Consider the following 26,578-nt stretch of genomic DNA (forward strand, 5'->3'; position numbering starts at 1 on the left):
CTAGCCTCCACCTCTCTCTTTCTGTTTGACTCTAACTGAAAAATGTTGACCTAGAGCAATAAAAACCAGAAGATGACCCTTCCAGGAAAAAGAAAAAAAAATTCAATCATCTATTAAAATATAAACTGGGTATGCTGGAGAGGAAGCATAATGATTATGCAAAAAAATTTTCATGCCTGGGTTTCTGTGGTCCCAGGTTCAATAGCCAGCACCACCATTAAGTCAGAGCTTAGCAGTGCTCCGGTGTTTCTCTATATATCTCTATCTTATTAAAATAAATAAAATATTAAAATAAAAAGACTATTATAAGTTATTTGTTAGATGAATATACTACAAGTACCTTCAAAAAAAGAAAAAAGGAAAACAAAACTGGAAGCTATCAATAGCTGGTGGTGCACCTGGTTGAGCACACATGTTATAGTGTACAAGGATCCAGGTTCAAACCCCCGGCCCCCACCTGCAGGGAGAAAACTTTGCAAGTGGCAGTGCAGTGCTGCAGGTGTCTATCTGTCTCTTCCTCTCTATCTCCCCCTTCCCTCTCAATTTCTGACTGTCTCAACCCAATAAATATAATTTTACAAGTTAAAATTTTAAAAAAAGATATCAATAGTTAACACTTATAATGGCATTTGAAACTAACCAGGGCCATCCTCAATTATCTGAAACAATTATTCAGTAGCCCCATATCTTTAATATACATGAAATATAGTGGGGGGGAGTCGGGCTGTAGTGCAGCGGGCTAAGCGCAGGTGGCGCAAAGCACAAGGACCGGCATAAGGATCCCGGTTCGAACCCCAGCTCCCCACCTGCAGAGGAGTCGCTTCACAGGCGGTGAAGCAGGTCTGCAGGTGTCTATCTTTCTCTCCTCCTCTCTGTCTTCCCCTCCTCTCTCCATTTCTCTCTGTCCTATCCAACAACGACAACAACAATAATAACTACAACAATAAAACAACAAGGGCAACAAAAGGGAATAAATAAATAAAATAAATATATATAAAAAAAGAAATATAGTGGGGATAGATAACATAATGTTTATGCAAGAGACTCTCATGCCTGAGGTTCCAAAGTCCCAGGTTCAATCCCCTGTACCACCACAAACCAAAAGCTGAGCAATGCTCTGGTTAAATAAAAAAAAAAAAAAAATCAAATCCAGGGACCAAGCAGTTGCATACCTGGTTAAATGTATGCATTACAATGTGCAACGACCCAGGTTCAAGACTCTAGTCCCCACCTGCAGGGGGAAAGCTTTACAAGTGTTAAAGTAGAACTGCATGTGTCTCTCTGTCTCTTTCCCTCTCTATCACCCCCCCATCCCTTCTCAATTTATTTCTGTCTCTATCCAATAATAAATGAATAAAAACAAAAGAAATATCTGCAGATAGCACAACCATAAAGCTCTCCAGAAGCAATGAAAGCAAGAGGTACTGAGAACATTGTTACATAAGAATGAAAATGAGATCTTTGCATTTGAAATCCACAGATCCCTTACCTTTAGAAATCTTCTCAGTATTGCACAAGTGGAGTGTGAAGTAGGTGTTGAGAAGGTTATGGCCATTTCTGTTCACGATGTTCCGGGCAGCAATATTCCGAAGATGTCGAAGACGCCGCTAAAAGACAAAAGAGAAAAGATGGTTCAACTTTGCCCTTCTATAAGCTTTTCTGAGAGTTACAATTCAGTATGAAATATAACAGGGACCCTAGCCATGTATTCGTTTTTGTTGTTAGTTATATATAGAATTTATTTTATTTTAGAGAGAGAGAGACAGAGAGCTGAGCACTGCCCAACTCTGGTTTGTAATACTGGGGATTGAACTTGAGACCCTGAAGCCCCAGGAATGAGTCTTTTTTGCATAACCATTATGACATTTCCCCAGCCCTAATCACGTTGAGACATTAACCTTCACCTCACTTCTTATTTATGCCTCGGTACACCCTTTGTCAAATGGAAATTAAATTTGCCAGGGAGCCATGTGGTGGCACACCCAGTAGAGCATAAATGCTGTAATATAATGTGCAAGGACCCAGGTTCAAGCCCCAACTCCACGACCTGCAGGGGTAGAAGCAATAGAAGCTGCAAGAGCAATGAAGCAGTGCTGCAGGTGTTTTCTCTCCCCCCTTTCCTTCCCTCCCTCCCTCCCCTCAATTTGTCTGTATCCAAAATAAATAGATAAGTAAAACATTTTTTAAAAGTGATTAGGGGTTGGGGAGACAGCATAATGGTTATGCAAAAAGACTTTCAAGCCTGAGGCCAAAGGTCCCAGATTCAATGCCCAGCATCACAATAAGCCAGAGCTGAGCAGTGCTCTGGTTAAAAAAAGATTGTTTAGGGAGCCAGCCGGTGACACACCCAGTTAAACACACACATTACCATGTGCAAAGAACCAAGTTTGAGGCCCCACTCCCCACCTGCAGAGGGAATGCTTCAAAAGCAGTGAAGTAGGTCTGCAGGTGTCTTTCACTCTCCCCTCTCAATGTCTCTCTGAGAGAGAGGCCACCAAGATTGGTGGCATCATAGTGCAGTGACAGAGTCCCTGCAATAACCATGGTGACAGGGGAAAGAAAAAAAAAAAAAGACTTTAAATAAAAACTAAACCTGCCCTCTTACAAGGTTATAAGCATAAAATAACAAGTAGTGAATAGTTGTAAAGAAATCACCTATAGAGTAGTAACTATTCCCTGAAATACTATGTTTGGTAAGCAAAGACTATCTCATACCAATAGAAAAATCAGTAGTTATTACATGTTGATGCTAGTTTTGCCTAAATGTCATCTGTACATTCAGGAAGAGAGGCCAAAGCCCATAAACATAAGCATTAATTCACTGGCCATAGCATTCAGTCAGTAACCCAACTGTTGAAAGGTTAAATTACATTCCCACTTTTTTTTTTAATTTTTATATTTATTTATTCCCTTTTGTTGTCCTTGTTGTTTTATTGTTGTAGTTATTATTGATGTCATTGTTGTTGGATAGGACAGAGAGAAATGGAGAGAGGAGGGGAAGACAGAGAGGGGGAGTGAAAGACAGACACCTGCAGACCTGCTTCACCGCCTGTGAAGCGACTCCCCTGCAGGTGGGGAGCCGGGGTTTGAACCGGGATCCTTATGCCGGTCCTTGTGCTTTGCGCCACCTGCGCTTAACCCGCTGCGTTACCGCCCGACTCCCTACATTCCCACTTGACCAGCAGCTAACCAATCTCTATTTGTGAATCAGGCCTTCTTCCCAGGAATCTCTCCAACTTGAATGCCTGAGTTATTAGGAATCACAAGTGTTGAAATAAGCAACAGTAGAAATAAACACAAATAAAAAGTTTAAGGGTTAGGCAAGTCATCCATCCCACTTCAGAATAGAGAAATGTGGCAATGCCAACGTTTGGACACTTTGGACCTGTTTTAAGTTCCCTGGTCAATTAATTTTTAGACACTTAAAAATAAAAACCAAGTGTCCAGGGTACTTTCTTTTTAAAAGTGATCAGTTTAAAAATATGCTCACAACTCTCCCATCAGCCAAGAGAACCCATATTGAGTTCATCTTCAGTTACAGGTGTAGTCAGCCAAAAAAATACAAGTTATTTTTTTTCCATGCACATACCAACCTAATCTTTTCTTCCAATCAAGAGATTAAGATTCTTTAAGAGTTACTGTCTGATAAATTTGCTTAATTCTCTAAGTATGAAAAGCCTTAAATATTTTTACAAAACATGTCCCAGAGCTTATTCAGAAATACTCGTTTTTTTTTTTCCAATCTGCCAATAGTTTCCATTTCACATCCTGGATTACAGCAACAATTCCCCCCCGCAATCTATTTTTCATTAGCCTTTACAGTAAAGATTTAAACTGACAGTAATGACTAACAACCTAAATATGATAATCACAGTTATTTTGCTGAAAGATTTCAGTCTTGGTCTTGTGTTCAAAAGACCTGAAAATGGGGCCGGGTGGTGGTGCACCTGGTTGAGCGCATGTACTACAATGTACAAGGACGTGGGTTTGAGGCCCCAGTCCCCACCTGCAGGGGGAAAGCTTTGTGAGTGGTGAAGCAGTGCTGCAGGTGTCTCTGTCTGTCTCCCTCTCTATCACCCTCTTCCCTCTTGATTTCTGGCTGTCCTTATCCAATAAATAAAGATTTTATAAAAATTTTTTTAAAAAAAGACCTGAAAGTGTTGCCCCAACTCTTTATAACAAAATACAAACTTCCCGTTGATTTCAAAGCCTGGTGCAATTCATCCCCTCCAGTCTGCCCCTTCCTTTCCACCAGACTGTCCACCCGCACAGGCAAGCCCTCTGTCACACATGAAGCCTAAGTACCCATGATAAAGCCCATGAACACCCCCTAGCTGCACATTGTTTGTTCATGTGAGTCCTTCAGTTCAGAAAGTCACTCTCTTTAAGGACAACTTCTTGATATTTCAGCCCTTAAGGAAGACGAGTCCTTCTTCCTACTTCTCTAACTGAAATGAGTGCTCCTTTATTCCTACAGAATACATAAGAAGCATTTTACTTCTCTTTTCTATGGCACGTTTCATTCAGTTTTGTGGCACAGTACTCATGTTTATAGTTATCTTCCTATTAGTCTAGCAGAACACGGCTTGATGACAGAGATCATTATCATCACTATGCTACTGGCATTTACAGATGCTTGCCATGTGTGGTGTATTATGCTTAATACTTCGTATTTTATTTATTTTTATTTTGGAAACACCAGAGCACTGCTCAGCTCTGGCTTATGGTAGTGTGGGGGATTGAACCTGGGACTTTGGAGGCTCAAGCATGAGAGTCTCTTTGCATAACCATTATGCTATCTACCCCTACCCTTATGCTTAATACTTCACACAGTGATTTTATTTAATACTCACAACAAACCCTATGAGATTAGAATTACTCATCGTCACTATTCATCTTTTTTCCCCTCAAATACTCCCAAGTAACCAAACATAAACAAAAAAACAAAACAGTAAAAGACAAATGAGGGGGATCACCTCAAAATGAAGGAAGGAAAAAGGAACAGAAAAGAAGGCAAAGAAGTTGTAGCTGTCTCTGTAGACTGAACTCCTGGATCTCTGTGTACCTCCTAGCTACAGTTTGGTCCCTCTGCTCTCCCCTATTCCTAAAGAATAGAGCATGACCTACCTTCAACTCAGGAGGATGATTTTGAGACAAATACCATCATGACGGGACTGGGTGTCTTACAGTACACAGGGTTTGGACAGGACCAAGTATGTGACAGTGCAGGGTTACTAATAGAGGTCTTTACAGCATATGAGAAGTTAGCAAGGCCATCTCACTGCAGGCAACTTTTTGATTCCAAGATCCAGATTCTGAAATCATCAATGGCGTCTGCATCTGGATGGGTTGCCAGACGACTGCATCATTATTTCTAAATACCCCTCGCACTAAGACAGAACTGACGACAGCAGAGTGTTGTTGTTTTAAAAAGTCTGCAACCCTGCACTACCATCAGCCAAAGCTGAGCAGTGCTCTGGGAAAATAGAAACTAAAGTAAAATATAATGTAATATGAAAAATTAAAAGTTTACAAATTCACTTTCACAAAATAACCAGAATTAACTACCTTTGGGCTGTTTTGTTTGTTTGTTTTTGCTTTTTCCAGTAATTATATCAAAAGCCTGAGGGTAAACATTTTCATTTCTAGTTGATGAATTCAAACACAACTAGCTAAAATAGACAAAGGAAATCAACCATTTATGGGTAGCTTGTTGACATAATCAGTGGGAAGCAGTTAGGGGGAAGGAACTCTCTTGTATCCTTTGTTCTGGGACTTCCCTAACATCTGCTCCAATTTCATCACAAAGTTTTGTTTGTTTAATGCTAAATTGTAATAAAAGATGACTAAAATGGGCCCGGTGGTAGCACACCTGGTTAAGTTCACAAGGACATAGGTTAAGCTTTCAAACTTGCTTCACAAGCAGTGAAGCGGATCTGCAAATGTTTCTCTCACATTTCCCTCTTTCCTCTAAATTTCTCTCTTTCCTTGGGGCCGGGCAGTGGTGCACGTGTTAAGCGCATATAATAGGAAGTACAAGGAACTGCGCAAGGATCCTGTTCCCAGGGCTCCACATTTACAGGGGGATCACTTCACAAGTGGTGAAGAAGGTCTGCAGGTGTCTTTCTCTCTCCCTATCTTCCCCACCCCTCTCAATTTCTCTTTGTCCTATCCAACAACAGCAACATCAACAACAGGAGCAACAAAAATGAAAAATGGATTCAGTGGATTCATAGTGCAGGCATGGAACCTCAATGATAACCCTAGAAGCCAAAAAAAAAAAATTCTCTGTTCTATCAAATAAAGTTAAAAAATAAATTATATTTTAAAAGAGATGACTACAGCAAGAATATATATGTGTCTGTGTGTGTGTATGTATATATATATATATATATATATATATATATATATATATATATTATTGTTTATTTTATCTGTAATGAGACATACAGAGAAAGACCAGAGCACTGCTCAGCTCTGGCTTATGGTGGTGCTGGGGATTGAACCTGGGCCTTCGGAGCCTCAGGCACAAAAGTCTTTTGAATAACCAATATGCTGTCTATGCAGCCCTAGTTTGTCTTGTTACATTTAACAGACTTATAACAAACTATTTAATAAACTTTTGTTAGAAAAATTATATATAATGTTCAGTTACCTTTTATTTAACATTGTCAGCTACAATTTTTTTAAGATTTTATTTATTAATGAGAAAGATAGGAGGAGAAAGAACCAGACATCCATCACTCTGGTACCTGTGCTGCCGGAGACTGAACTCGAAACCTCATGCTTGAGAGTCCAGTACTCTATCCACTTCACAAACTCCCAGACCACATCACCTAGAAATTTATCCTGCAATAGGCTAACAGAGAGAGAATAGCATTCTTAGTGCCAAAGTAAAAAGAAATGTTTCATTTTACTAATATATTGCAGAAAATTACCATTTGTGTTGGAGCAGACCATTTTGATTTTTGCTGTTCTTGTTGACAAAATATAGAACAGCCTGAGGGCTAACAAAGCTTTTTTAAAAATGCCACTGGGGTTCCATACTCTTCCCGTTTATCACCTTCCCTCCCTCCCCCACTCCTACCATCTAAATGGCTTCTGAGGTAATATAATAACCAAGAGAGCAAAAATGTCTTTAGTCACTCACTGCTGGAGAGTGACTCAGGGAGATGGAGGAAATGGCTCCCCTCCCCATCCTCTTTCCTTTTCCTTATTTTAAATAACACAAGCATGATGACTATTAAATATTTACAATCACCCCCACAAATCCCACCAACCCACAAAACCATCCCCACACACATTCTACAACTCCCAGAGACACAGCAAAGTAGCTGGAAAACAAATGTTCTGTCTAATGGCTTAAATTTACAAGAGTCACAACAAATCAATATTATAATCAACAATCTATAAGTCCAATGGAAAGAGAAACAAAGGCTATAATAGAACAGGTCACAGAAAAATGGAAATGGTCAATAAATACACAATGTATGATAAAGATATATACAACAAAATGAAATCCCACCTTGAGTGGTCTGCTTTCCAACAAAAGCTGCACCAGTAAACATATGCACCCCCACATGCTTTCTTGTAGCAGGAAATCTTGTCATTCCTCCATTCCAAATAAGGGCCTATGTTCCCTGTAGCTTGGGAAGCAATAAAGCACTGACTTCACAGGCTAAATCATAAGAAGTGATTAGTATGGCCTCCACCCCACCACTTGGGCCACTCAAGGTACTTTTCCTGACAATTCAGCCTCCCAGCTGTGAGGAGGCTAAAGTCACATGGAAAGGACTGGGCAGGTGTTGTTCACAGCCCAGCTGCAACCCAGCCATAGGCAGCAATCTAAGTGTCCGTCTCAGCTCCTGGCCTCTGAACTGCCAGAAATGACATCAGACACAAGTGATTTCTACCAAGCCTGAATCAAACTGCACACTTGTGAACAAAATAAACAATGAAACTGTTTTAAAGTACTACAGTTTTTGTTTGTTGCTCAGCAAAAGAAGCATCACTGATGAAAGAGTCAAGATATTTCAGTCTGTTAGGAATGACCTGAATAAGGGAAATAACACTGGGGGAATTATAAACTGGTCCAATTGGAAAGGAAGGCAATTTAGCAACAATTATCAAATTTTAAGTTGCATGTAATGGTTGACCAAGCAATGCCACAAAACAATGTATGCAAATATGTTAATTCTGATATTAGCTATAAAAGCAAAAAAACAAACAACCATTCTTAAACTGTGCTACTACACTGATGCAATAGAAAACTATGGCTTTGGGTGGAGGAGATAGTATAATAGTTATGCTTGAGGCTCTGAGATCCCAGGTTCAATTCCTCACACCACCATAAACCAGAGCTGAACAGTGCTCTGGTTTTAAATAAATAAATAAAGTAAGTTTAAATGTTCCAAAATACCCCTTGGATGAAACTTGAGGACATCATCTTGAGTGAAATAAGCCAAAAAGGGATGAATACTGAATGATCTCACTAACCAAGGGTACCTAAGAAAGTAGAGTTGGGGAGAGAGAGCACAAAGTGAAACATGGACTGGACATGGTGTATTGTACCAAAGCACAGGACTTTGGGGAGGGAGGAGAGGAAGAAAACTTTGGGGACCTGGTACATAATGAAAATGATACGCATATGTCAATGACTGCACTGTAAAGCATTAACCCCCTCAATTAAAAAATTAAAAAATAAAGCCACCCAAAATATAATCATTTAAGCAGAACACCCACTCAAACTTTATTCCAATTCTAACTGCACTTTCAGCCTTTCTAAAGTGTGACTGTAAACCAACCAATCTGGAGTTTCCAGATCAGCTCTGGTGAAATTCTTCTTCTCCAGAGAGAAAGAGGATTTACCTGAAAGAATTTTTCCTTCTGCTAATACCCTTGCCCTACCTTCTTTCTGTCTACATACACCTCCCACATGCACAAACCCTTTGCAGGTCTTCCTACTTACAGCTGCCCTATTTCTGAATCCTTTTAATAAAGCCAATTATATCTCTAAATTTATCATTTTCTTTAGCATCTAAAAGATATATATGCAGGACTGGACAATTTGTCTGTAACAGGTCAAATAGAAAATGTTTCCAGCTTTTTGGGGAACATTCAGTCTCTGCATAGTGTTTGATTTTTTTGTTGTTTTTTAAAGGGTTGTTTATTATCCTTAACAACAGAAGTCATTCAAAGATCACCCATTATTGCAAAAGCCATACTTTACTGACTTCATTGATACTACATTGATAATAACAGATATTAGGAAATAATTAATATTTTTTGTTTATTTAATGGATCGAAACAGCCAGAAATGGAGAGGGATGGGAAAGAGAGAACGGGAGAGGGAGGGGCCAGGTGGTGGCACATCTGGTTAAGCACTCACATTACAGAACACAAGGACCTAGGTTCAAGCTCCTGGTCCCCACCTGCAGAGGGTAAGCTTCACAAATGATGAAGCAGGTAGGGCTGCAGGTATCTCTTTGCCTCTCTATCTCTCCTCCTCTCTCAATTTCTCTCTAATAATAAGTAAATAAAAAATGTTTAAAAAGAAAGAAAGAGAGAGAGAGAAAATGAAAGAAATGGGAGAGAGAGAGGGAGAGCAGAGGTAGATAGCATAATGGTTATGAAAAGAGGCTCTCATGCCTGAGGGCTCCTGAAGTCCCAGATTCAATCCTCCACATCACCAAATGCCCGAGCTGATCAGTGCTCTGGTAATTCCCAGCCCCTGGAGATAAAGTATATTCTCTCCCTCCCTCCCTCTCTTCCTCCTTTACCCCATCCCCTCCTGCTCTTCCTCCCTTGCCCTCAAGAAATAAACAATTTTTCTTTTATGGAAATGTAGTCAAATTGATCCTGGATACCTATCACCTTTTCTATTCACATTTCTAGGGCAAGTCAGGTCATTTATTTATTCTCTGCCTGAGATCAGGCTAAAAGGCTCGAATGACTTAAGGCCTAGGTAGTTTTAGGTAAACTCAAATTACTGCTACTGCTATTTTTGTGGCAACAAAAACAAACCTGGCAGAACACAAATTTCCCATACTTGCAAAAAAGGTAAAATTGATAGAAGTGTATTTTTATTCACCTTTTATTTTTATTAAAAAAAAAACTGATTTAAAAAATCAATTACTGAAACAAGAATTGGAACTTGACAAACTGCCAATCTTTTATAAAAATACAAAAGACCCTTCCATAATCTATCATTCTCAGTCATCTATGTTTGGAATCTTTTGATCCCACCTGAAAGACTCGCTGTGAAAAGTATGAAAGAACACAAAAACACTTTAAAGCTAGTATTTGGTAGTACTGGCTCTGAGCAAATAGTGCCAATATCCAGTATTAGATGTTTAAACAGTCCACCCACTCCAGTTTCTCATGAAATACAGCTTCTTACCCTAAGAATTTCCCCTGGTGCAAACAACACAGTCTTGGAGTTAACCTCTTTATTCCAACATTAACTCCATTTCACCCAAGTTCAAATCAGTCCTAGAATTTGCTTCAATTAATCATTACTAAGCATTACTAACTGATAAAGCAGATTTCTCCACAGAAAGAGATAAAATTTTTCTGGATCTTTTTTTTTTACATGTTGGCTCTAGGGTCTTTATCTCCAACCTTTTCACCCCCCAATCTTGCTTCAAGTCCTAAATTTAATCCTTTGTATAAATATACCAGTGTAGTATATTTGGTGAAACCTGGTTCTCAAATATGCTATTTCATTAACTGGTACTGAGTTTTCAGTCAGATAGAGAAACGGGAGAGGGGCATTGAAGCACTGAAATTTCCTCAAGTGCCATAGTAGTATCTCCCCTGTGGTGCTGAAGCTCAAACCTGAGCTGCACTCAAGGAAGGCCATGTACCCTACCAGGTAAATTTTCTCTGCGGGTCAATTAAATAAAACAAACAAACAAACAAACCTAACAAAATGAAATAATGGGGGTGGGGAGATAGAGCAGTGGGTTAAGCGCACATGGTGCAAAGCACAAGGACCAGCATAAGGATCCTGGTTTGAGCCCCCGGCTCCCCACCTGCAGGGGCGTTGTTTCACAAGCGGTGAAGCAGGTCTGCAGGTATCTGTCTTTCTCTCCCGCTCTCTGTCTTCCCCTCCTCTCTCCATTTCTCTCTGTGCTACCCAACAACGACGGCATCAACAATAATAACTACAACAATAAAACAACAGGGCAACAAAAGGGAAAATAAATAATAATTTTTTTAATGAATTAACTGGGGGCCAGTTGGTGGTGCTCCTGGTTGAGCACACACATGTTACAGTGCTCAAGGACCCAGATTCAAATTCCCAGTCTCCACCTGCAGGGGGAAGCTTCATGAGCTTATTCTCTCTCTATTACCCCCTTCCCTCTCAATTTCTGGCTGTCTCTATCCTATAAATAAATAAAGATAATATAAAAAAGAGAGAAAGAGACTGCTAGAACTTTGAACATAGAGCAGTGCTTTGGTCTCTTACAAAACAAAACAAGTGAATTTTAAAAAGTTAAAAATAAATAAATAGTTTTGTATTGAGGTTCCAAAATCCCAGATTAAATCCTGTATCACCATAAAACAGAGCTGAGAGTTCTCTGGTTTAAAAAAAAAGGGAGTGGTGGGGAGGTAGCGCAGTGGGTTAAATGCATGTGGGGCAAAGCGCAAAGACCAGCTTAAGGATCCTGGTTCAAGCCCCCGGCTCCCCACCTGCAGGGGAGTCGCTTCGCAAGCGGTGAAGCAGGTCTGCAGGTGTCTTTCTCTCCCCCTCTGTCTTCCCCTCCTCTCTCCATTTTTCTCTCCATCCTATCCAGTAACGACAACAACAATAAAATAAGGACAACAAGAGGGAAAAACTTAAAAAAGCAAATAAATCTTTAAAAGACAATGATGTGAATGAGGGTAAGTTCCTTTACTTAAAAGACCTCAATTTTATTCTCTTAGATGAGTAATGTTCCAATTCAGTAAATCTAGTGAGAGCTGAGGTTATGCATTTCCACCATGTCTCAGGTGATATTAAGGCTTACATGACCTTGAGGACACTTGCACTTCTGTAATTCTGCTTGTTGAGTGGACAGACACACTGGCCACTTTTATTCTTGTGAACTATATCACACCTAATTAGATAAATCCTAAATCTGTCTCTTCACTTCAAATTAGAATGCCTAAATCAATTCATCATCTTACACTGGTAACCACATCCTTCTCTTGTCTTCCTATTTCTGTTAACATTTCTATTTATAAAGCACTTTACAATTCACATGAATTCACAGAGGTAGGTTTGCAGGAAATAGTTCCATTCTATGGAAGGGGAAACAGATTTGGCTAAAGAAAGTGGCGTATCTTAAATTCAGGGGTCTTGATTTTAGTTTGAACCCATCACTGTCAGCTCTTCCGGAAATGGCTATCAGAGATAGTGGTGCTCAGATTGGTTACCATCACTGGTCTTTAAAATAGTAGTAGTTGGGGGCTGGGCGTTAGCGCAGCGGCTTAAGCATACATGGTGTGAACCGCAAGGACCCGCACAAAGATCCCGGTTAGAGCCCCCAGCTCCCCACCTGCATGGGTGTCACTTCAAAGGCGGTGAAACAGGTCTGCAGGTGTCTTTCTCTCCCCCTTTCTGTCTTCCCCTCTGCTCTCAATTTCTCTCTGTCCTATCCAACAACAATGACAGCAATAATAACAACAACGATAAATAACAAGGGCAACAAAAAGGAAAAAAAATAGCCTCCGAGAGCAGTGGATTCATAGTGCAGGCACTTCTTCTAGCGTTTGCCCTTCTTCCGTAGCCAGTCAACAGCGTCAGGTTGAGCCTGATGTAAAGTTTCGAGACCTCCTTTGAATCTGGAGAAGTGGCAGTCGTTGACTATGTGGGTCATAGGGCACTGAGTCCCAGTGATAACTCTGGAGGCTAATAATAATAATAATAATAATAATAATATAGGGGCAGTAGTATATGGCTTCCTGAGCAATACTGCCTGTAACTGGACTCTCTTTTTTCTATTTGATGGAAGAGAGAGAAATTGAGTGGGGAGGAGAAGATATAGAAGGAGAGAAAAGGAGGCCAGGTGGTGGCACACCTGGTTGAGCGCACATATTACAGTGCACAAGGACCTGGGTTCGAGCCCCCGGTCCCTATCTGCAGGGGGAAAGCTTTAAGAGTGGTGAAGCAGGTTTGCAGGTGTCTCTCTGTCTCTCTCCTCTCTATCTCCCCTCCTCCTCTCAATTTCTGGCTATCTCTATGCAATAAATAAATAAATATTTTTAAAAATTAGAAAAAAAAAAAAAAAAAAGGAGAGGAAAGGGGCCAGGCAGTGGCACACCTGGGTAAGTGCACACATTACAGTGCTCAGGGACCTGGATTCAATCCCCTGGTGCCCACCTGCAGGAGGAAAGCTTCATGAGTGGTGAAGCAGAGCTGCAGGTATCTCTCTGTCTCTCTCTCACTCTGTCTTTCCCCTCCTTTTTCAATTTCTGTCTCTGTCCAATAATAAATTAATTAAATAAAATTTAAAAATAATAGAGTCATAAAAAAAAGAGGGAGAAAAAAAAAATAGAGAGATCTATAGTATGGCTTCACCATTCATGCAGGTGGAGAGCTGGGGACTCGAACCCTTATCCTCTTGAAAGTTAACACTGTGCTCAACTGAGTGTGCCATTTCCTGGCCCCAATTTTAGTTTTATTAAGATATATTAATATGTTTGTATATATGATTCACAATTAAATGGAAACTAGAAGTGGAACAGTGAAGAAACTCTTATGTCTGCTCCAAATATCCATTTTCCCTTCCTTCAGCAACTGGTATTATCAAATCAATTTGATGCATCTTTTTTTTTTCTTTCTTTGTTGGGAGGATTAGTGGTTTACAGTCAACAGTAAAGTACAATAGTTGGCATATATGTAACATCTGATAGAGATAGCCAGAAATCAAGAGGAAGAGGGATATAGAGAGGGAGAGAGACAGAGAGACACCTGCAGACCTGCTTCACCACTTGTGAAGCTTCCCCCCTGCAGATGGGGGCCAGGGGCTTGAACCTGGGTCCTTGTGCACTGGAACATGTGTTCAACGAGTCACCACCACCCACCCTTTTTTTTTACTTTATTTATTTATTTATTTTTAAAGATTTTATTTATTTATGAAAAAGACAGGAGAGAGAAAGAACCAGACATCACTCTGGCACATGTGCTGCCAGGGATCAAACTCAGGACCTCATGCTTGAGAATCCAAAGCCTTGTCACTGCGCCACCTCTATTTATTTATGTTTTTTCACCAGAGCACTCCTCAGTTCTGGTTTCTACAGTGCTAGGGACTGAACCTGAAACATCACAGCCTCAGAAATGAATGTCTTTTTGCATAACCATTATGCTATATTTTACTCAGCACCCCTGTGCTTTTTTTAATTTGTTTTTTTTTAAGAAATCAACTTAATTTTTATTAGTGATTTAGGAATGGTTTGCAGATTATAAGATTACAGGGGCTAAGTCTCACACCTGTGGTTTTTGTTTTTATTTCTTTATCCAAATAGAGACAGAGGGGAGAGGGAGAAGGAGAGTGATCACAACACTGAAGCTTCCTTCAGTGCAGGGTGGGGTCTGGGGTCAAACCTGGTTTGACATACATACATACATACATAATAGCAAAGCAGTATACCAAGTGAGCTATTGTTGACCCAGTCCTGTGTTTTAGCATAACAACAAATTAATAGTATATTTTACCAGCTGTTCCACATCAGTGCTCACAGAGCTGCCACATTATTATTATTGTTGTTACTATTACTATTATTCTGGTGCTAAGGAATGAGTCTACATGCAAGGCATGTGCTCTACCGCTGAGATACATCCTCAGCCAACTTTCTTTCTTTCTTTCTTTCTTTCTTTTTTTCTTTCTCTCTTTATTTTTGCCACCAGGTTTATCGCTGGGGCTCAGTGCCTGCACTACAAATCCACTGCTCCCAGAAGCCATTTTTCCTATTTTGTTGCCCTTAATTATTGTCGCCATTGCTGTTGTTGTTGGATAGGACAGAGAGAAATCAAGAGGGGAGGGGAAGACAGAGAGGGGGAGAGAAAGATAGGCACTTGCAGACCTGCTTCACCACTTATGAAGCAACCCCCCTACAGGTGAGGAGCCGGGAGCCCAAACTGGAGATCCTTATGCTGGTCCTTGCGCTTTGCGCCATGTGCGCTTAACGTGCTGCGCTACCGCCCAGCCCCCAATAATTTATTTTTTATGGTCATATAGGATATACCCTTGTCGTATGCTTTACATTGGTTTGTTCTAGCCCTCCCCCGCCAAGAGAATTGGATCAGTCCTGTTAATTTCGCGGGCCTGCTTGGCCCCACCCCGAGGAACCCTGAGAGAGGGTTCCTGAGTCCGAGAGTTCCTGAGTTCCTGAGTTGGAGGGTTCCTGAGTTCCTGAGTTCAAGAGTTTCAGAGTTACAGAGTAAGGGAGAGTTCCACAGTGGAAGAGTTTCAGAGGGTTCCCCAGTACGAGAGTTCCAGAGTTCCAGAGTTGGAGAGTTCCCAAGTTCCAGAGTAAGAGAGAGTGCTTGTACCGCCGCAAAGAGACAGCAGAGTTCTGTTTGGTGATTAGTTTGTCTTAGTTTATGAATCGTGGTTCCTGAATAAAGAAATACAGCTTCCCTGCCCAGCCGTTGTCTCCGCGTCTCTGTTACCCGCCCGTGAAGCAAGCCAGCCCGGCCAGAGCCTATGAAATTTTAACAACATACCCTAAGTTACCTAGATTCCTGTGGGTGGACATTAAGTTAGTTCTAGTTCTTTTGCTAATATAAATTATACTGGTATGGTTGTTATTATTATTTGATACTTTATTTTAAAATTTCTATTTTAATCAGAGAGAAAGACAGAGAGAGACCAGAGCACTGCTCAACTCTGGCTAATGGTGGTGCTGGAAATAGAACCCAGGACCCCTGAGCCAGCCTCAGATGTGAAAGTCTTTTGCATCACCATTATGCTGCCTCCCCCACCTCCAACCACATTATTATTATTTTTAACACAAGTGCAGAAGTGAAATTGCTGGGTCAAAGAATACATGCATTTTTAATTTTAGTAGCTATTGCCAGATTGCCATCTGCAAAGCTGTACTAAATATATTCTTTTCAGCACAGAGCCCGTTTTATCACTGCTTTGCCTCAGAGTCTATCAGACTTCTCAGTCTGTGCCAATTTTAATGTAGATTTAATTTACTTTTTTCTTAAGAGTGAGGGGGAGAAATTTTTCATGTTTACCTGATGTTTATTATCTGTTAATATTCTTAATCATTTTTTCTGCTTGGCTGTTGGAGTTGTTCTTATTAATTTCTAGGGATCACATTATGTTTTAGTGAAACTGTGTTTGTTATAAAATTTCTTTTGTAAAGTTTTTTTTTTCCTGTTACTTCACACTTGATAGTTTTGTCCATGCATTATTTGTAAACATTTTACATGGGGTGGGGAGATGGCTCAGTGGAAGAGCACCTGCCTTACATGCATGAGACCTTGGGTTTGATCCCTAGCACCACATAAGAGCAACAAGGACAAAGATGAATAAAACTGCATGGATAGTGCTTTGCTCTCTGTGTTATTCTCATTGAAACAATAAAATAAGGAGTTAAAATTTTTATGAGGAGAATTTGTTTTCCTTTTTTAAGTTTTATTATTATTACCTTTATTTACTTATTGGATAGAAAGAGCCAGAAATCAAGAGGAGACCTGGCTGAGCACACATGTTACAATGTGCAAGGACCCAGGTTGTAGCCCCCAGTCCCCAACAGCAAGGGGAAAGCTTACTGAGTGATGAAGTAGTGTTGCAGGTGACTCTCTCTCTCTCTCTCTCTCTATCTCTATCTCCTCCATCCCTCTCAATTTCTGGCTGTGTCTATCCAATAAATAAATAAAGATATTAAAAAAATAAGATAAAATAAAGTCAAAAGGAAGGAGGGTGTAGAGAGGGAGAGAAATAGAGAGGCACATACATAAAACACTGTTTCACCACTCTCAAGCTTTCCCCTGCAAGGAACCTGGGAGCTCAGCAGTTAAATCATGAAAGGTCTTTTTGCATAACCATTATGCAATCTCCCCAACTCTTTGTTTTACTATTTTAATATGAATATTTGTGGATGGAGGTGTAGCTCTTGATTTATAAGTCTAAAGCCCTGGATTTGACCTATGGTGCCAATTTTTTCCCACACTACCTGGGAATTTGATATGTTATAGAGTGTGTTACACACACCACCACCACTTTCCTCTCCTTTTCTCTTCTGATCCCGTCCCCAAACCTACAATTCTACTGTCCTAACACTGGTATTGATTGGTCTTTATTTCCCTAGGAGTCCTTTACTCTTCTTTGTTTCTCTCTTTTTCTTTTTTCCCCTCTAGGAGTCTTTTGCTCTTCTTTGTTTCTTTCTTTTTCTCCTTTTTTTCCCCTCTTCTATTTTTTTACCAGAACATTACTCAGTTCTGGTTTATGGTGGTGCTAGAAATTAAACCTGAGACCTTGGAACCTCAGGCATGAAAGTCATTTGCATAATCTTTATGCTGTCTCCCCAGCTTTGCTTTTCTTATTTGTCACTCCTCTCTGAATCCCTTAACTATGTGCTTTATTAGTCTCACCACTAAGCCTTTTTTCTCTTTATGCTCCTATATGACATTCTTTCTTTTCTCGGATTTGATTTAATGTATCTCATGAGATAGAGTTAGGAAGGGACACACAGAGAGAGGCCCAGAAGAGAACTTTTAGGATATGTAGTGCCAGGGTTTGAATTTGGGACACAGGACTGGCAATCCAAAGCTACATCACTGTACCACCTCCTGGACAATGGCATTCTCTATTTCTATTGACATATTTCTGTCCACATTTTATTGTGGACAGTCTAATGTGTGATTATGTATATTGTAATATACAGTGCATATATCAATGAGTAGTGTTTGTTTTTTTTTTGGCTCCAGGGTTATCGCTGGGGCTTGGTGCCGGCACTATGAATCCACTGCTCCTGCTCTTTTTCCATTGTTGTTGTTGCTATTATTATTGTTCTTGTTGGATAGGACAGAGAGAAATTGAGAGAGGAGGGCAAGACAGAGATGAGAAAAGAAAGACATAAACATGCAGACCTGCTTCAGCAATTATGAAGCGACCATTACCTCCCACGCCCCCCCTGAAAGTGGGGAGCAGGGGGCTGGAACCGGGATTTTTGCTTTGCGTCATGTGTGCTTAAACCGCTGCGCTACCGCCCAGCCCCGTGTGTGCACCTTTTTAAGCAAACTGATGCATAACCTATTTATTACTTTCAACAACCCTAGAGGGTAGGTGCATTTTACATGGGACTCCATGAGACAGAATATGATTAAGTGACTTCCAGACTGCTCTATGAAGAAATGGTGAGACCAGGACTTAAACCCAAGCAGTCAAGCTCCAGAATGCATTTTCTTTACCACTGAGGTAAATACACGGTAGAAACTAAAAATAAATAACTGCCAAATGAAATAGTGTAGAACAGCGTTGAACACAATATTTGTGGAGTAACTTCCATGTTAACAGAATTCATTGCTTCTCAGAAGCTGTAAACTATATGCAAAGGTATTCTAACATTCCTACCTTAGGAGAAGCTGATAACAAGAAAGCACCAGAGCAGGTGGGGAGGTGGCTCAGCAGGAGAGCACACATCTGGACTGTAGGTGAAGACCCAGGCTTGAGCCATGCTTTGCATACACTAGAACAAAGTGATGCTCGGGCCTCTCACGCACTTTATTCTCCCTCTCATTAAACAGATAAATCTTTTAAAATGAAAGAAATGTGGGGCCGGGTGGTGGTACACGTGGTTGAGTGCACATGTTACAATGCTCAAGGACTGGGGTTCAAGTCCCCAGCCCCCACCTATAGGAGGAAAGCTTTGCAAGTGGTAAAGCAGTGTTGCAGGTGTCTCTCTCTCTCTATCTCCCCTTACCTTCTCGATTTCTGGCTGTCTCTATCCAATAAATAAATATAATTTTTTTTAATTTTTAAAAAAAGAAAGAAATGCACCAGAGTCTCAGTTGGTACAGGAATTTAGTATTAATCATATCTTTAATATTTTAAGAGACCTTATATTTAATGCTAAGTACTAATTTTGTTTCTATTTTTGACAATTGTATCTAATATGCACTGCATATTTTGCTAACTCATTAAAGAGGATATTAATAATGTAAATGCATTGGAAGTGAATCAGCCACTAGAGGGAATAGCATATAGAACTCCAGTGCACTGCAGAGGGTCAGGCCATCAGTTTCCATCTGTTTTGTTAAGATTGACTGAGTGAGAAAGAACCAGAGCAAACTCCAGCACATCTGATGCTGGGGATTAAAACACACATGCAGGTGCTGTTACTAATCAATCTCTCTCTCTCTCTCTCTCTCTCTCTCTCTCTCTGACAGGAAGTAAGTCATAACCTCTGAAAGACCTAAGTAAATTTATGAAAACAAAAGATAGTATTTTTAAATATTTATGTGTTTTATTAGAGAGAGAGAGAGAGAAAGGCACGGAGAGAACAGAGGACTGCTCAGCTTTGGTTTATGGTAGTGCTGGGGATTGAACCTGAGACCCAGGTGCCTCAGTCATAGAAGTCTTTTGCATAACCATTATGCTGTCTCCACAACCCAAAAGATAGTTTCTAATCCCAATTCAAAAGAGTATTAAAGAACTAGCATAATGTTTATGCAAAAATCCTTTCATGCTACGCCAGAGGCATCAATGGTACTACGTTCAATCCCCAGCACCACTATAAACCAGAATTGAGCAGTAAAATAATCTATCAACAAATGCTTAACTCAGTTTCTTCTACACCCACACAAAGAGCTTTAACATAGTCACAAAAGTAAAGTCAATTTAAATGTCACAATATTTTTCTTGGGGAAAAAAAAGTCAATGGAATTCTGATTTCCACTTTTACTTATTTATAACTTCATAACTTTTCACCCAAGAATCTACTGACAAAAGCCAAAAGCAGCTGTCAATTCCAGGTTTCTGTTTTTCCTCATTATTTTTAAGAAAATTTAGACTGTCAGGTTCAAGACAACGACTGCCACCTCTCCAGATTTAAAGGAGGTCTCGAAACTTTACATCAGGCTCAACCTGACGCTGTTGACTGGCTACGGAAGAAGGGCAAACGCTAGAAGAAGAAGGGGAAGTTTAATGAGCACTGAAGCAGTGTTTCAGGTGTCTCTCTCCCTCTCTATTCCTTTTCCTCTCAATTTCTCTCTAATAAATAAACAAATAAAATATACTTTTTTAATCTTTAAAAAGGAGCCAGGTGGTGGCACACCTGGTTGAGTACCAGGTGGTACTCAAGACACATGGGACCCAGGTTTAAGACCCTCCCCCACCTGCAGGAAGAAAGCTTCATGAGCTGTGAGACTGCAGGTATCTCTCTCTCCCTCTCCCTTACCCCCCATGCCTCTCAATTTCTCTACCCAATAAATAACAGAAATTAAAAAAAATTAAAGCATGAACTTAAAACATGTTTTTAAGCCTGATTGCGTCCTCTATTCCACGCTTTAAAAAAAAAAAAAAAAAAAGCCATTGAAGGAATTTCCAAAATTTAGCCCCTGGATATGTTTAAAGTGTGTGTGTTTATAACATGATGACATGATTGTGATGTATTTATAAGAAGACCTCAACACAGGGAAGAAGGACTGAAAATATAATAAAGGGTCAAGAATATCTAGAAGGATTGAGTATGTGCGAAGGTTTGAGTTGGTGCAGGTGGTTAGTACAGTAGTGCAGGCTGGCCTGCACAGGGTGAGCAAGTGATAACAAAGCAGAGATGATGAAGGTTCGGCTGAACTTTCTTGAGTGGACAGTAGATAAGTGAAGATGAAAGCCAAAGAAATATTTTATGGAATGTACCTAATTATGTCTATAGCTAATTGCCATATGTTGCTTTGTATGTCTTGCCTGCTTGCTTACAATCACTGCTGGCTATGTCAGCTTCTGTAAACCTGCTTGCTTTTGCATTTGCAGAAAAAGTATATAAACTGAAACTAAACTTAATTTAGGGCCCAGAGATTCTCAGAGCTGATCTGAAATTCTGGCCTGAGTGTAATAAATCTTCTTTCTTTCTTCACCCACTTGCTTCAGACATCTCGATTATTAATAGATTCCCTTAACACCACAGTATGGGAAATGCTATGCATTTCAAAGGACCAACAAACACATGGAGACTCCTAAGTGCTGGGTTCTGATGCTCAGCTTTAACATCATCTGTTTTAGCCTGCTAACCAAAAAAAAAAAAAAAAATGGGATAGGACATGACTAGTTTTCTCTGCATAATAACATTATAAGTAACTGAGGCATATGATAATAATCAGAATCAAATAACGCAAAGAGTAAAATTCCTGACATCAACAATTCCACAGTAAGGGGTCCATGCACAAGGACCTGGGTTCTAGCACCCCCACACAGACTCCCCACCTACAGAGGGTGATGTTTCCCAAGCAATGAAGCAAGTATTGTAGGTGTCTCTTTCCCTCTCTCTTTCCTTCCCTCTCTCAATATTTGTCCTATCAAATAAAGGAGATGGGGGGGGATGGGAAATGGCTACTGGGAGTGATGGATTTATCATGCAAGCACTGAAACCTAATGATAACCCTGGTGGCAACTGAAAAAAAAAAAATCCTACAATCACCAGATGGCTGCTGCTTCAGAAATTAAAAAGAATCAAAATTTCTTAAACGGAATATTCAAAACCAGATGGTCATGGTAAGTAACCAGAGACACTTACCACTTAAAGGGGACTTACCAAAGTTTCACTCTTAATTCACACCATCAAAAAGGGCAGAGGAGTGGAGTCTGAATGTTCTGCCAGTGAAGTTTTAAAATAAAGCTCTTCCCCCATTTTAATTCTAGCCTAAGATACCCAAGGTTATGGAGATGGTGTCAAAGCAGATTTAAGAATTTAAGATTTATGTTCAAGAAACAAGTCCTAGGGGCCAGGCAGTGGTGTACCTGGTTAAGTGCACATGTTACCAAGCTCTTGGACCTGGGTTCAAGACCTTGGTCCCTATCTGCAGGGTAAAAGCTTCATAAAGTAGTGAAGCAGTGCTGCAAGTTTCTCAGTCTCTCTCTCTCTCTCTCTCTGTCTCCTGTCAAATAAAATAAAAGTTTTTTAAAAAAAAAGTGCTCAAAACACTCAGCTAGACTGATCAGACTTGCTAGTGAGTCCTAGGGTCTGATCAAATCTCAGGACAAACAGAAACCACAAGGCAGTCAATTCAGATTAGTTAAAAGAATAATCTTTGGTAATTCCTTGAGGGTGGGAATAAACAGATGGTCCAAGCTTACAGCCAAGCAAACTGCTGTACCTCTGAGGACTTCAAATTTTCCAAGTGTAAAATTCTATTATGCAGAATTCATGCTTCCATCTTTAAGATGGAAAATAAGGTTAGATACTAAACCAAGAAGATAATTGTGAACTGTTTTGTCTAAAACCAAAGTGTTTTGTTTGTTTTGTTTTCCATGTGCTCCTCTACCTGTATAATCTTAGGATGCAACTGCTAAAATACAAAACACTAAGCATTTGTTAACTTGTAGCCAGGGAGGTAGCTGAAGGGTACCTACCAAGAGCATTCCTTGCATCCATGCATGAAGCCTTGCATTCCTGGAGTTCCTTTCCAGGCACTGCATGTGACAGTGATGCTCTGCATTCTGCATCTCTCCTCCTTTACTCCTTTCTCTGTCTCTCTCTCTCTCTTTCTCTTTCTCTCTCTCACACACACATCAACTCTGGAGGAGATAACATAATGGTTATGCAAAGTGACTCCTAGCCTGAGGCTCCAAGGTCCCAGGTTCAATCTCCTATACCATCATAAACCAGAGCCGAGCTGTACTCTACTAAATAAATAAATAGGTTAATCTCTTTAAATATTTTTAAATTTAAAACTTTAGCTTGGTGGGGCCAGGCAGTGGTTAAGCGCAAACATTACTATATACAAGGACCTGGGTTCCGAACCCCTGTTCCCCACCTACAAGGGGAAAGCTTCACAAGCAGTGAAGCAGGTCTACAGGTATCTCTCTATCCTCCCCACCCCACACACACACACCCCACCTCTCCACCACGTTCATGGCCTAGACTCAAATCAGCACCACATGGAAGGTGCAAAGGCACTAAGGAAAGCTCTAATGCTGTGGTATGTTTCCTCCACTGTCTGCCTCCTCTTTCCTACCCTAAAAAGAAAAAATATCGGTCTGGAGCAGTGAAATCACACATGCCTAAAGCCTCACAGGACCAAAAAAAAAAAAAAAAGAAAGAAAGGAAAAGGTAACATGGATTTTGAGATGTTAGGGCTTACGTTTTTGTTTATTCCCTTTTGTTGCCCTTGTTTTATTGTTGTAGTTATTATTGTTGTTGTTATTGATGTCGTCATTGTTGGATAGGACAGAGAGAAATGGAGAGAGGAGAGGAAGGCAGAGAGGGGGAGAGAAAGATAGACACCTGCAGACCTGCTTCACTGCTTGTGAAGCCATTGCCCTGCACGTGGGGAGCCAAGGGATCCAACCAGGATTACACTGGTCCTTGTGCTTTGTGCCACGTGCGCTTAACCTGCTATGCTACCTACTGACTCCCAGGGCTTATGTTTTCTTATTTGTGAGAGAATACTGTCCCTTTTTTGTTCTTGAGGTTTTCGTACCGTGCTAAGTGTTTATATATAAAGCTGTTCTTTATAAACGCAAAGTAATATAGTCTCCATGTGTTTGTAAATTATTTATACCAGAAAATGGTGTGTGTGTATATTTAATATGTTGAACCTAATTGCTGCAAGCAGGTTTTGTTAAAGCATAATTTTAGGAATAATTCATTTTACTGCTTACATATAAGAATTTTTGAGGGCGGGGGAGACAGCATAATGGTTATGCAAACAGACTCTCAAGCCTGAGGCTCCTAAGTCCCAGGTTCAATCCCCCGCACCACCATAAGCCTGAGCTGAGCAGTGCTCTGGTGTTTCTCTCTCTCTCTCTCTCTCTGCATCTCTCTCAAAAATAAAATTAATAAAAAAAAATTAAAAAAAAAAAAAAGAATTTTTGAAATATATAATTATCTACCAAATCCAACATCCGATGCATATGGTTAAGTTTTTAAATTTAATCTTGTTCCAGCATCTACTTTCAAGGGAAAATGGAAATTTTTCTTCAAAAATTAACTCTGCCTGAGACATTACTAATATAAAACAATGTACAGAATGTAAAATGTTTCAGCTCCTCTCAATATAAATCTACCCTCAATGCTTCTAAAACTCCCTAGACTGCAGCTACACACACACTAAAGTTTATTAAAGTCGACATTTTTTTCTCCACCTAGTAGCAATAAGCCTGACAGGTAAAAAAATGCACTGACAAAAACACACTTAGAAGCTATAAAAACACTAAGGTTTTTTCATGTTCCACACACTTCAGACCCAACTTACTAGTTTCAAGTCTGCTCTTGCTTAATTTCCAGTCAGCTTCACTTCTGAATTTTCTATCACAGTTAAGAATTGTGACCCCCCCTATCAAGAAATTTTAAACACTAAATAAGAATACAGCTTTCCCTTTCAACAAAAATCTATACATTTTCACAGGAGTAAAAAAAAAAAAAAAAAAAAAGGAAAGAAAATCCTTATTTTTGTTATGTAATAGTAGATTTTAGGATGCTAATGCTTTCAATTCTAAAGCTTTCTTCTACAATTTTTTTTTTCCCCTACTCCAGGGTTATTGCTGGGCTCGGTGCCTGCACCATGAATCCACCGCTCCTGGAGGCCATTTTTTTTTTCCCCCTTTTGTTGCCCTTGTTGTAGCTTCCTTGTGGCTATTATTATTGCCCTTGTTGACGCAATTCGTTGTTGGATAGGACAGAGAGAAATGGAGAGAGGAGGGGAAGACAGAGAGAGAGGGGGAGAGAAAGATAGACACCTGCAGACCTGCTTCACCGCCTGTGAAGCGACTCCCCTGCAGGTGGGGAGCCGGGGGCTCGAACCGGGATCCTTACGCCGGTCCCTGCGCTTTGCGCCACATGCGCTTAACCCACTGCGCCACCGCCCGACCCCCTACAATTTTTTTTAATTTTTTTTATTTTTTTGTTTTTTGCCTCCCCAGTTATCACTGGAGCTTGGTGTCAGCACTATGAATCCACTGCTCCTGAAGGCCAGTCTTTCCATTTTTTTATTGGATAGGACAGAAAGAAATTGAGAGAGGAGGGGAAGTTAGAGCGGAAGAAAGAAAGACACCTGCAGACTTGCTTCACTTCTTGTGAAGCTTCGCTCCCCCCACACCTCCGCACTCCCCCGGCAGATGAGGAACCCAGGGCTCAAACCCTTATCCTTGCCCGGGTCCTTGTTTAGTACTATGTGCACTTAACCTCGTGCATTACCGCCCAGCTCCCTTTCTTGTATAGTTTGTTTACAAGAGCCAAAACAGTACAAAAAGTGCCATCATTTTGTTGTATAAATACACAATTACATATCTTTCTCTCTCTTTTCTTTTTTACCAGAGCACCAATCAGCTCTGGCTGATGGTGGTATGGGGGATAGAACCTGGGACCTCAGAGCCTCAGGCATGAGTATCCTTGCAAAACCATTATGCTATCTAAGCCCATCATAGTTTTCTTTTTGTTAGAGTCAAAAGGAAGGGGCTCAGTAAAGAGGTGTGGGAAGAATAAAAGCACATACTGTGGTGCTGGGTTGCATGGGTGTACATTCCTGACGAATCACAGCTCTCCAATAGCCTCTGAACAGAAGAGATCTTTTGAAACAATAATGAAGGGGGGGGCGGGTGGTGGTGCACTTGGTTGAACACACTTGTTACAATGAGCAAGGACCCAGGTTCCAGCCCCTGGTCCCCACCTGGAGGGGGGCAAAGCTTTGCAAGTGATGAAGCAGTGCTGCGGGTGTCTCTGTCTCTCTCCCTCACTTTCTCCCCCTTCCCACTTGATTTCTGTCTCTATCCAATAGGTAAATAAAGATAATAAAAAATCTTTAAAAAAAAAAAAAAAGGATAATGAAGGGGCTGGGCAATGAGCACACATTACGGTGCACAAGGACCCAGGTTTAAGCCCCTAGTCCCCACCTGCAGGGGGAAAGCTTCACTAGTGGTGTAGCAGTGCTGCAGGTGTCTTTCTTTCTCCCTCTCTATATCTTCCCTTCCCCTCTCAATCCCTGTCTCTATCCAATAAATAAATGAATATTAAAGGAAAAAAAGCATAATGAAAAAGTGGCTCTCTGCTCTCAAGGATTGAGAAATTAAATTCCGCTTCCAAAGTGCAGGCCATGCATAGCAGCATCCTTCCAAACAAAACAATGTGAGGTGAGAGAAAAAGAATCACTTTATAGCAGAGAAAACTGACAAGGTGCCACAGCCACTAGTAAAGAGTGGCTCCGAAGTCCCAGGTTCAATTTCCCAATCACTATCAGCCAGAGCTAAGTAGTGCTCTAGCAAAATTAAATAAATAAATAAATAAATATAAAATAGCTTAAATAGGAACTAAAAGGGGTTGGGAGACAGGACAAAGGTTAGGCAAAAAGTCTTTTATGCCTGAGGCACCAAAGGTCCCAAGCTCAATATGCAAGAGCCAGGCAGTGCTATGTAAATAAATA

General features: G+C 40.4%; 1 protein-coding gene across 1 annotated transcript in view; it reads right to left on the minus strand.

The window, feature by feature from the left end:
• UVRAG (UV radiation resistance associated) overlaps positions 1 to 26,578 on the minus strand; it is a 304,494-nt gene that overhangs the window by 265,342 nt on the left and 12,574 nt on the right. Inside the window, exon 2 of the mRNA XM_007520229.3 lies at positions 1,490 to 1,607. Within this exon, the coding sequence (XP_007520291.1) occupies positions 1,490 to 1,607 (118 nt within the window). The remainder of the gene's footprint in view (positions 1 to 1,489; positions 1,608 to 26,578) is intronic.

Source organism: Erinaceus europaeus, chromosome 17 (genome assembly GCF_950295315.1).
Source record: "Erinaceus europaeus chromosome 17, mEriEur2.1, whole genome shotgun sequence".
Taxonomy (NCBI): domain Eukaryota; kingdom Metazoa; phylum Chordata; class Mammalia; order Eulipotyphla; family Erinaceidae; genus Erinaceus; species Erinaceus europaeus.